The sequence below is a fragment of the Glycine soja genome, chromosome 12 (genome assembly GCF_004193775.1).
Source record: "Glycine soja cultivar W05 chromosome 12, ASM419377v2, whole genome shotgun sequence".
NCBI classification, from domain to species: Eukaryota; Viridiplantae; Streptophyta; class Magnoliopsida; order Fabales; family Fabaceae; genus Glycine; species Glycine soja.
This window is the reverse complement of record NC_041013.1, coordinates 219,735-231,605: the sequence shown is the minus strand read 5'-3', so window position 1 is coordinate 231,605 and position 11,871 is coordinate 219,735. Positions and strand designations below refer to the sequence as shown.

Genomic DNA, 11,871 nt, shown 5'->3' with positions numbered 1-11,871 from the left:
CTATTTTTTTTAATAGTATTCATTCACTATGCAGTATACAAATATTCAATCGTAGTATACTTTATTAAATAACTTTTTTTATATATATTTTTCAACAATAATTATTTATCCTAAAAAAAATAAATATTTTATGCACTATATTGTTCTAATTGGTCTCTGGTGACCTTCTTTAGAATAAAAATTTGTAAAAATATAACTTTAATTCATAACGGGTAAAGGGGACAAGTTAAATTATTAACACTCCTAAATTTACCAACAGAAATAAATATAATTAAATGCACGGCACATAATTAATGTAATTAAATGCATATCACCTAATGGTTCGGACCGAAGCAGAAGAAGCATAAGCAGGGGGATGTCTAGGTGAGAATTGATTTTCTTAAAATTAACATTGAATAATGGAAGCAGGTGGGGGCTGTGTGTATATAATTCATGTCCTTATTATGTGAGGCCCTTTCCTCTTTTTACAACTTTCGCTTTTTCTTCCCTCCCAATTTTCTCTTTTTTTATTTTTTTTTATCTCTGACCTAATTGTCTCTCTTCTCTTTTGTTCTCGTCAATATCACCACTCATCTCCACCCACAACCTAGATAACATCTCTCTAAATTTCTCATCTTCTCCTCTGCCCCCATCACCTTGATCTGTCTGTCTATACACTCATTGTTTGACAAAAAACAAAATATAACACTGGGAAGTTTTGTCATAGCTGAGAGCTGACTCTAGCTAGAGGATAATAAGATTACAAGAGAGAGGAATTGTTTTTGATTGGATCCACAAAATTCAAGATGACTCCAGTTAATTTGGCAGGCCAGTTTGGTGACACGACATACACTAAGGTGTTTGTTGGAGGCTTGGCCTGGGAGACTCAAAAGGAGACAATGAAGAAGTATTTTGAGCAATTTGGTGAGATCTTGGAGGCCGTTGTCATCACTGACAAAGCTACTGGAAGATCTAAAGGCTACGGATTTGTATGCTTATCTTCTATTCTCTCCCTCTCTCTCTCTATATAGCATCATAAATTCTATTCTTGAATTATTATTATATATCTATACCAGCCAGTAGCTACCTAGATCTCATGTCTAAATGAAGTAATATATATCTGATATTACATGTTTTAATTTCTTTCACTAGGAAAACTAGCCTCTCATTACGCTATCTGGCTTTGTCAAGTTCATCTTCCTTCTTGTGCTAACTATATATGAATTCATGTTTATTATTTCCATATCAGGTTACTTTTCGTGAACCAGAAGCTGCCATGAGAGCTTGTGTGGATCCTGCTCCTGTAATCGACGGCAGGAGAGCTAACTGCAACCTTGCTTCTTTGGGTGTCCAGAGATCTAAGCCTTCAACCCCAAAGCATGGTCTGTATATCTTTTATTTTAGCTTTCATAATCTAATAATCTCATCTGATCTGAATTGACATGAGGTATAAGATCTCACAAAAGTTACATAAAATCTTTTCGTTTTACCTAGTTAAAGATGCTATCGATCACATTTCTCAAACCACATGCTCCACGTACAAGCTCGTTAATGGATATTCCTCGATCCCGCAAATTATTATTGTGCTTGAGTGAAATCCAAGTCATGATATCTGTGTCGAAATATTCTTTGATAAAAATGGAAGGCACACAGCTAAATGGCAGCTAAGCTGCTTGAATATTCTTCCAGATTGGAAAGTTCCATTATGTTTTATCCAAGTGCATGTGTGTGTGTGAGAGAGAAAGAGTTTTATTTCATGCAGTATATTTTTCGGAAACAAATGTCCCTAAGAAGCATGGAACCAAAGCAGTACGTCTACTGCATTTATTCCCTTTACTTGTTTTTCGCTATTGTTTTTTCACTAACTGAAATACATCTTACTATAATATACGTGTTCTTATATATAATATATATATATATATATATATATATATATATATATATATATATACTGTATATCTCATTTATTCTGATTACATATATATTTGACTGAAACAAGCTGGCGTTTCTTTTCTTCATCATATATTTCAAAATAAATAAAAAATGATGAATTAGTGTATTGATTATATAAGTTGGTGTAACGATATTGGGTGCAGGAGGAGCAGGGAGGAACTTTAGAGTAATGGGTTCTTTCCAGACAGGATTTGGAGGGGGAGTGGGATCAGCTTTTCCTTCAGCAGCAACCTTCCCTCATTACGCCATCCAGCAAGGGATACCTTATAATGTTTATGGGTATGTATGAATATGCCTTTACTCTTCTCTCTCTCTTTCTCTCTCTCTCCATTCGTACTAATTAAGGTGGGATCATGGCATGTGCAATGCCAACTCATGCACACCATATCATTGACCGGTAAACCAAGCATGCCTTGCCAGTTCATCTATATTCTTTTATAACAGAATCAACCTCCATATCCACATGATACCTATACATAGAGAGAGAGAGCTTTTCCGTCTCTCTCATGTGCGCGCGGGGGGCAAAGAAAAAGGACTGTAAATCATCTTTGACGACGTGCGCTTTGACCTATAATTTATCTGTTGGCTAATTGATCAATTGTCCAGATTTAATGTCATGAAGGTGGAGTACCAGCTAGCTCCTCCATGTATAAGGAAATGTTAAACCTCCATCCTAACTATTTTGAGAGGAAGGACGAGAAAGAAAAAGAAAAATAACAGATATGATACGTTGTGTGATGAAAAACAAAAAAGATGAATATGAGTTATAAAAGAGTGAGTGGTATAGTTACCATAAATAATTACACGCGTGTAAACTCCACATGCATGAAGGCTTCACATTCTGTAATTCATGCACCATACCTGCTCTAGCTAGTCTGTCTCATGCATTTTACTTTCTTCAGTAAAAAACTTGGCTAGCTAAACTAACTTCTATTCAGATATATTCTAACCTTTCTCTTTCGTTATTCTTTGATTACTATTTTCAGGTACTCTCCTTACTCGCCGGATTACACTTACCCTACGGTTTGTACATATTTCACTTTTACTTTTTACTTTTTTTTCTTTGTCTACTCTATATCTTAATTTTACTTAGGATGCGTTTTCAAGCATAGCTTTTAGGACGCATTGGCTTTTGAACTTTCATGAAATGAAACTATTTCCACTGCTTTCTATTTTTCATTCAAATACATTTAATTAGTAGATATCCAAAAACAACAATCGTCTTAAACAATCTCCAAAATCGTAGTATATGGTATATTCTCCGAATGTTTTTTCCTTTCAGTTACCAATTATTCTTATTTTCTAATCATATTGATTATTCACATTTTATAGGAGTACATGCAGTTGCAACTTGAAACGCTTGAACCTTTTATATTTGCTTGAAAGAAATAGCTGATGAGTCTTAGCTATGTTCTTTTTTTTTTTTTTTTTAAAAAAAAAAAAAACAAATCTAGTAGTAAAAACATTGGATCCTGTTTCTATTTTTACCATCATGTTAAATCGAATTTCTTAAAATTTTCAATGTTTGAAATCGGTACGTCAAATTTTTTCATCGTAAAGAAAACAAAATAGTGATCCTATCTTGCTAGACTATTCAAAAGTAAGTATCATATCCCCTTGACTCATAAATACTAAGATCCATTCCATATTAGTATAGTAAATATAATGAATTTGATTCACATACATATTTTTTGAGTCATTTTTTTATTCAATGCATATATAATTAAAACACATAGGTCATGTGATTATTGTAAACAATCCTGTGATTTAAAAAAAAATCAACTATTCATATTTACTTTTATAATTCAAATTTGTTTGTCTTACTTTCAAATAAAAATAATATTCACGTTAACTAGTTGCATAAATGCATCATGACTAAAGAAAAGAAATTAATGCATGAAATGAATCAGTGTTTATTAAAATGGTATAAAAAATATGAATCTCATGAAAAAATAATTTTGGATGTTAATTACTTGTCTCTTCTATAAGAAAAAGACCATAAAAGAGAAATATGTTGAAGGTTGATGGCAATACTGAAATAGGGGGTATGATGGTAATTGTAAAAGAGGTTTCAGTGTTTATGTGGGGATGAACTTTTTGTTGGGCAAGAGATTATTGTACCCTACAGAATGTGGAAATGAAGGTGTTAAGTCGGTGGCATCCGCACTGTTTGTATAATTGATTCCCTTGCCGAGCATTAGTCAAACAAGACTAATAGGTGAAACCGGGGGCGGCATTGTGGTCCATTTTCTCTGTCCTGTCATCTACACTTTCACAGTCTTCTAAATTAATCAAACGCATGCCAGTGGTCCCCCTTGAATATATAATATTGTAAAATAGAATGATTTAATTTTGATGTTGATATGGAAAATGGTGCAGAGCTACTATGGTGTGTATGGAGGAGCAACAGCACAGTACCCAGTTTATGGAAGTGGACCTGCTGCAGCTGCAGGAGGGATGATGAGCGGTGGTGCAGCGTTCTACCCATATCTGCAGTACGGAGGAGAAGGGAGTGGCGGCGGCGGTACTTCCGGACAGGGTTATGGTGTGAACTACCCTCCTCAGGCTCATCTTTTTCAGTATTCTCCCATTGCTTCCACCGCTGGCTATGCCCAGCACTATGGTACACCTACTATGTCTCTTGCTCCTTCCCCTGCCTTGCAATCAGGTTGGTTTCTTTCTTTCTTTCCTTTCCCATTCCCTTCTAACCACCGATCGAGTCGCTAACATCTTTGACAGTCTGTTTTGCTGTGCCGCAGGCGTGACCATGCCTCTTCAAGCTCCAATTCCTCATCGCTAGAGACTCATCATCTCAAACTAGCTATGTCAAAACTTCCCAGTTGCTCCTGCTCCTTGAAGTCTCTCTTCCACTCATCAACCTTTGCCCTAACCATGGTGCTCTCTCTCTCTCACACACCCACCCACTCTTTCACTAACACTTAAACAAAGTCCATCAATGGCATTTGGACTTTTTCCAGCATAAGAAGCCCCCCGTAGGGGCTCAAATGTTTCTCCTCGTTTGGAGAGTCATGCATTCCTTTTTCTCAACATAAAGAAGACTCTGTTGCATCTTCAATGAAATTAAGGTTCCTTGGAAGAAGAGAACCAAGCCAACACAAAGCTATCGGATATAGCTGACTTGTTGGAAAAAAAAAAAATTAAGAACAGCAAAGCTTGGCCCTTGGAAAGGCCAAGCCCAAACGAACCATCTTCTTAACTTGGGCCCAAGACGGGCTAAGTAAAAGTACAGAATGGTTTCAAAATTTGTAAATGGCAGATCACAGATAGCTAGCTCATCAACTAGAAATTTTAAGTTAGTTCTGCAAAAATAGGTATTCCCTCCAAGCAATGCTAATCACCTCTGGATGAAGAGGAACTTTTAGCAATCAATATCATGGACATTGGATGTCCCAGCTTTTTTGTATGGTAACATCTAGCTAGTCTTAGGCTTTAGTGTTAGGATCAGTCATGTCTTCATAAATATGTTTTTGTCAATTTTCAGAAAAAAAAGGGGTTTAACCAACCAACCAACCAATTAAAAATCTTCCCTTTGGGTAAGGGGAGGCAACAACTAACTGCTGTTTTTTATCCTGTAAATTCAATGAGGCTAAACTATGGGAGTTTAAGCCCAATCCACTAATCTTTAGGAGGGATAGTGTTTTAATTTCCCGCTTAGCATAAGTAGTACATTTCATCATCATCTTGAGAACTACGTCAATGGATGTGGTACTCAAAACACTTGCATGTAACCCTGGGAGATATTTTGGTTCCCTTGGGTACTTCACTTACTCACCAACCATGGTTAGGACATAGGTGAATCTCATCACTCTCTTTCTCTCTTCTCCCTGCTTTCTGTCTGGCAACTTTTACATCGAGATGGACCTTGATACTCTATTAATTATATGTTTAAGCCTATATGGTTTGGATTGTAATTAGGAATACTAAAGTAGGAGGATTTCATTCTCTATCCATGCTGGATGAGAATGGATTTGCTACTCATCCTACTATGCCTTTAATTTGATACTATGCTTGCTTCTATTCAACCTATGTCAAGATAAGCAAATCAAGTTAATGCTTCGAGTAATGCTCAACTTTTTTGTTATATTTCAATCAAGGATATTTTATTATAGGGCAAGGTCTGGTTTGTGCTGAATGTGAAGTTTACACTGGCAAAATCTTGTTGATGTAATCAACTTCAACATGAAAATTTCTTCCTTTTCATCCCAACCCACCATAAAAAAAACCTTTCAAGACCCTCGTATATGATCCCAGTCCCTTTAGATAAATGGTAGATCTAGATTGAATTATACTTACGAGACTCTTTTCTTTTCTGCTGTAGATCCACGCTATAGAACATACAAAGATTTGAAAGAATCATTTATTCTTAAACAGAGCATATTCGTATGCTAATATTTTAAATTAATTAAATGAATAGTAGTTTAGAAACTTATCTAAATCATTGTTATATGAAATTGTTGAAATTTAAGTAGTTCTTATTTGTACATGTGAGATGCTAATAATAGATTCTGTAATACTTCCTTCAACACATTATTATTAGGTGAATTGCACCATTTGCATGCGAGTTTCACTATTTATAATGTGTAAAAGAGTGGGTTGCTAAAAAGTGTGTTGCACACATTATTATTTGATGGAACTTGTAATTTATTATCTAAAAATTTAGTGTGTTAAAGAAATGTTATAAGAGTATGTCGCTCTTTAAATACGATTCTCTTGTGCAAATAGTCATTTATTCATGTTCACGAATATTTGCAAATAAGTTCATCTCAGGTTAAGAGACAGTTTCTTTCCTTGCGCGGAGATGTAGAACAACCCCCCCCCCCCCCCCCCCCCCCCCCCACAATATGGTTTCCCACAAAAATACACTAAAGAAAGGATAAATTAAAGGTCTGTTCAACATAGTTTGTAGCATGTATGATAGAGGTGGAAATAGGACAGACTTCACTTATCCATAAATCTCATTGAGAAAAAACAAATTTAAGTGGATATAAGATAAGGATAGGAGTGAAAATAAGTCAGACTTCAATAGGCCAATTTGACCTTTGTTAAAAGTTTAAGCTTGAGCCGACTCTATTATCTGTCATATGCTTTTAGAGATCTAACCTATTTAAAAGTTAACTTTACTGTAAGCCCGTTTAAAAGTCTATAATATCATAAGGCCTATAAAAATACTAATAAGCTCAGCGGCCTAAGTAGGCCTGTCAAAAGTCCTATTAGTTATTACATTTTTTTATATTATTATGTGTAATATAATAAAAAAAAATTGCTTTTCTCTATATTGGAACATTTTGCCATTCTCGCAAAATTTTTGGTTGGACAAGGAAAACATCTATCAATTATTCTTTGCAACGATTTCAGTCCTGATGCTTGCAATAGCCAACAGGAGATATACAATCTTGTTCTTTTTTTTTTTTTTTTTTTTTGTGTGTGGGGTTTTGTTATTGATACCGTGAACGCAAAATTAGGCCTGAGTTTTTATTTAAAAATGAAAAGAAAAAAATCATTATTTATAATGAATAAAGAAAAATAAGAGGAAAGAGGGAGAAAAATGTCTGATTTGAAAATTATTTGCATTTTTTTTCCTTTTTTCACTAATGATTACAGAAGTATTAGTTACTTTTCACTCTTTTTTTACAAAGATACAAAGGTATTACTTACTAACAAAAGTATTACTTAATAAAATAGTATTTTATAATTAGAATGAATATCAAGAAATATAATAAAAAACACTTTCTCATAAATAAAGTGTCCCAAAGTGTTACATGGATGACAATAACTTTTGAAAGCAAGCCGCCAACTTCATTTACTTAATCCTTTACCCCATTCAATGAAAAGGAAGAAAATGGGGGAGGGAGAATTTGACTAACTAAAACATGTCAAACTCTTCACAATCTTGTGAATCGATGGCATTCTTCATGGATTGAAGACTAGTTCCAAAATCACAAAATTTGAGGAGCTTGGGTGGTGGTGCACAACGTATAAGAGCCCAATTGAGGCCTTCAAAGAAGGAATGCTGCCTTATCTCAGTAGCACCTTTTACAAAACCTAATCGACTTTTAGGGTCTTTTATCAACAATCGTTTGATCAAATCTCTTGCTCGAAAACTCACTATAGGAGTATCTGGGAACTTAAGGCTCTGTGACACAACATTGGCTAATGTATCTTCATATGATGGGCCCTTGAATGGAGTTATACCATATATAAGTTCAAACAATAGTATACCAAAAGTCCACCAATCTACAGCACTCCCATGACCCTCACCTTTTATGATTTCCGGAGCAAGGTATTCATAGGTTCCAACAAACGAGTTTGATCGAGCATTGATAGGCTCCACTATAAGCTGTGGCAGTGGACCAACCTGACCACTTATTTCAGCCTTAGTTTTTTGAGGCTTTGCTCCACCTGATAATAAAATAGGAGTACAGGAGACATGCCAATTTGGTTGAAGACAGAAAGGGTGCATGCAGATAGCCTTTAAACAAGAACTAGACATCTTTGTTGGATCCACACTTGGTGAAGGTGACTTGACCAACACTGGATTAACCCAACATCTGAGTGACAAGTCAAAATCCGTAAGCATAATGTGGCCATCTTCTCGTACCAGAATATTTTCTGGCTTCAAGTCTCTATATACAACTCCTAGCATGTGCAAATACTCCAGGGCAAGGAGAACTTCAGCAACATAAAACCTGCATGAATTAAGTTTAGAATATGTGTGGAATAGTAATTATGACAACATCACATATGGTAGAATGTTAGAAAGTTGTCTCCACTTGACAATGACATCGGTTTGTCATGCATGAAGCAAACAAAACATTGCACTTGAACAAACACACTTCAATACCACATTTAAAGGACATCTACAGGGTGTTTACATTATACTATCGATCATACCTTGTAAACTCAACGTAAGTCAATTTTTCTGTCAAAGCATGCTTATCCATCTAGGCAAGCTACAGGTTAATCACAACAATTTTAAACATCATCGTGTGACTTATTTCTCCTCGTTGATTGTTATGTTTGTCATTCCATTTTAACGCTAAATCATCCTACTAATATACTTGGTACTACTTATGTGTGCTAATGTGTTTCTTTTATTTTCATTAATTAATACTACCTACATGCTATACCTCAGGTTTGTTGTTGAGTGAATAAAATACCAAGCACAAAGATATGCAAAAAAATTAGAAGGGAAAGTTAAACAAACAATATGAAAATTGGACCTCCCAGAACACAAAGTTTTGGTCAAATAAAATATAAAAAGAAGAGATTAGTTTTTTTTTTGACCCAGAGCGTATCCCTTAGTTGGAAGCCAAAGGACTAATCCCTTAAGGTATTAAGATGTATATAAGGAACTTACCTCTCTCAATAGATTTTTTTCATGTTTTATTTAAAGGTATGAAATCAAACCCTTAAGTATATGCTCAAGGAATAAGGAGTAAGATTATTTGTTAACCATGTCATAACCATGTTAGTGGAGAGACTAGTTTAATGGAAATGAAGAAGAAAGAGTGGAAGCGTGGCACCTGGTTGCATGTTCTGAGAAACTCTTAGATGGTTGCCTTTGGCGTAGCACATGCAAATCTCCACCTGGACAATACTCCATAACCAAGCAAGAGAGCTTATCCGTTGTAAAATGGGCATAAAGTGTAGGAAGAAACGGATGATCTAGCATTTGCAATATTTCTCTTTCAATTTGAGCCCTCGATGTTTTCTTCTGGTTTACTAAAATGTCATTCTCCATCACTTTTACTGCAAAAAGGCTACTCGTACCAATTAGTTGAGCAAGATAAACAATTCCAATGTCCCCACGACCAAGTCTTTTGAGGACCTTGAAGTTCCTCCAACTTAAATGACCATGTTGCTGCTCAATAACATGAACTGCTTCCCATCTTGCGTGCTTTGACATGTGAGGCCTGTGCCCGTTGCAACTGGAACCACTTAGATTTTTCTCCTTACTGATACTACGATAATCACTAGTGCTACTTTTGGGACTTTGTGAGAGTTCACCCTTCTCTTTTGATCTTGATTTCTCATCAAATTTTGTCACTAGAAACCTAGTTCTGTTTTTGTCAGTCAAACAGAAACCATGTTTGCTTGAATCCATGCTAGCATTAACTGAGTAAACTTCAATGCTATGGTTTGAATGTTTGAATGGCAACTTCCTTTTTTCTTTCATTTCATTCTTTGAATCAGAGTTATCAGTCACCTTGTTCAAATTACTTGTACAGAAGGCCAAATCATTGCCAATGTTTATGGTACATAGATTGGAGCAGCTCGACGAAGAACATAAATCTTGCTTCACTTTATTTTTATGAAAGTTCTTGTCCCTAAATATTGGCTTTGCGAAAGATGTAATACTATTTGTGGGTTTCTCCACCCCATTACCTGTGCCAGAACTAGGTGGAGAATTTAAGTTTGCTTCCATTCCCTTATTTGGCATTGAAGAACCGAGAGAATCTTTTCTGGAGGAATCACAAAACGTTTTAAGTCTAATATCTAGCTCCAACACTTCATTACTAGAATAGGCAACAACAGATGTTGAATTTGCTAGTACATGTTGTTCAAGCCTCGTGACTAGCTTTTCACCCTGAACTTCTGATGCAAGAGGGCCAATTTGGTTTTGATATGATGATCTGGTTGACATTGGTTTTGGGTTTGTTGCATTAACAAAAGAAGTAGAGTGATGAGCACTTGAATTTGATATCTCATTATTGTCATTGCATCCTAATTCATTAGAAGGTCTAGATATTCCAACCTTTGATACTCTTGACGAAGTGGATGGCTTTGATAATCGCTTCAATGCAGCCATTTTTGATGCATGTGAGATGCACAACCCTCTAAATGCCTGCTTTAAACTTACAGGTTCTGAGAGGCCAATTCCAGATGTCTGAGATGAAGTGATTTTTATAGGCTTTTTAAGAGCACTCTTTTGTGAATCAGGTGTATTTAGAGCTCTAGCTGAATTTTCAATATCAATAGCCTGCAAAAGACGATTGATATCATCCTCTATAGAATACTTTTTGCCTGATTTGTGGGCACAACTACTCTCAGGCTTTTCATCTATTTTGAACTTACAAATGATCTCTTCTCTTGCTTCTACTATCTCACATGTATTGGCATTGAATGAGTAATCTATATCCATATTTGCTACCAGGAAACTTGATGTCAGCCCGATTCTAAAGATGAGTCACAGAGAGAAAACAACATGCAAATTGCAAACCACACTGGCCATCCTCCACATCTCTCTTCAATCATACACTCATACTTCTCTTAAGAATTGATCTCTTCACTTGAATCCCTTTATTGAATACAAAATGAAGCATTCAAACTTGACCTAGCTTAGTGTGATTAGGGATAAGATGTTTAATTGATTTGGTGACGAGGTGATATCAAAGCCAAATGAAAGAAATGATGAAAACAAACTTACCATACATTTGAATTAGAGTTACAATTCAAAAGCATTCTTGGTCTTAAAGCCTGATGAGATAAATTCATGATTAAGTAACCAGACAAAGATTAGAGAAGAAAAGAAAAGAAAGATGAAAACAAAAAAATAATCAATAAAAAGGTGTCTTGGATCATAATAAATTTCAAGCTTGAAAATAAAAGACGAGAAAAACATCCTAACCCTTTTTTTTTTTTATAAAAAAAAGAGCTTTAAGTGACAAAACTGCCAGCCCAAAATCAATCTAGAGTAACAACGGCAACAGGAAAATTGAGAACAAAATGAAGCCAAGAATTTGGACAGCAAAGAGTGATGAAGTTTGGCAAAGTCAGAGAGGATTGAAACATTACCTGAAACAAAATGAAAAGCGCAGGTAGGACAAAGGTGGGAGGGAGAAAGCAAAAGGCTTGGGTGAGAGAGAGGAAGGTGGAGGTGGTTGAAGTGCAGTGAATGAGGAAAGAGATTTGATTTGA

The 11,871-nt window shown here is 35.4% G+C and overlaps 2 protein-coding genes across 3 annotated transcripts; one reads left to right on the top strand and one right to left on the bottom strand.

The window, feature by feature from the left end:
• Positions 1–466: 466 nt before the first annotated feature.
• LOC114378307 (RNA-binding protein 24-like) lies at positions 467–6,059 on the top strand. 2 transcript variants are annotated; one of them, XM_028336878.1, is made up of 6 exons: positions 467–968; positions 1,229–1,361; positions 2,076–2,211; positions 2,919–2,955; positions 4,312–4,600; positions 4,692–6,059. In XM_028336878.1, exons 1-6 carry the CDS (start codon positions 786–788, stop codon positions 4,730–4,732), a joined length of 819 nt encoding a protein of 272 aa, XP_028192679.1. In that variant the 5' UTR covers positions 467–785; the 3' UTR covers positions 4,733–6,059. The 2 variants fall into 2 exon arrangements, with proteins under 2 accessions (XP_028192679.1, XP_028192680.1); XM_028336879.1 differs by having other exon boundaries at positions 468–968; positions 4,672–6,059.
• Positions 6,060–7,657: 1,598 nt separating this feature from the next.
• On the bottom strand, positions 7,658–11,466 carry LOC114379621 (serine/threonine-protein kinase D6PKL1-like). Its single transcript, XM_028338308.1, has 2 exons — positions 9,477–11,466; positions 7,658–8,639 (listed from the first exon to the last, which is right to left on the bottom strand). The coding sequence occupies exons 1-2, from the start codon at positions 11,093–11,095 to the stop codon at positions 7,817–7,819; spliced, it is 2,442 nt and encodes an 813-aa protein (XP_028194109.1). The 5' UTR covers positions 11,096–11,466; the 3' UTR covers positions 7,658–7,816.
• Between the last annotated feature and the right edge of the window lie 405 nt (positions 11,467–11,871).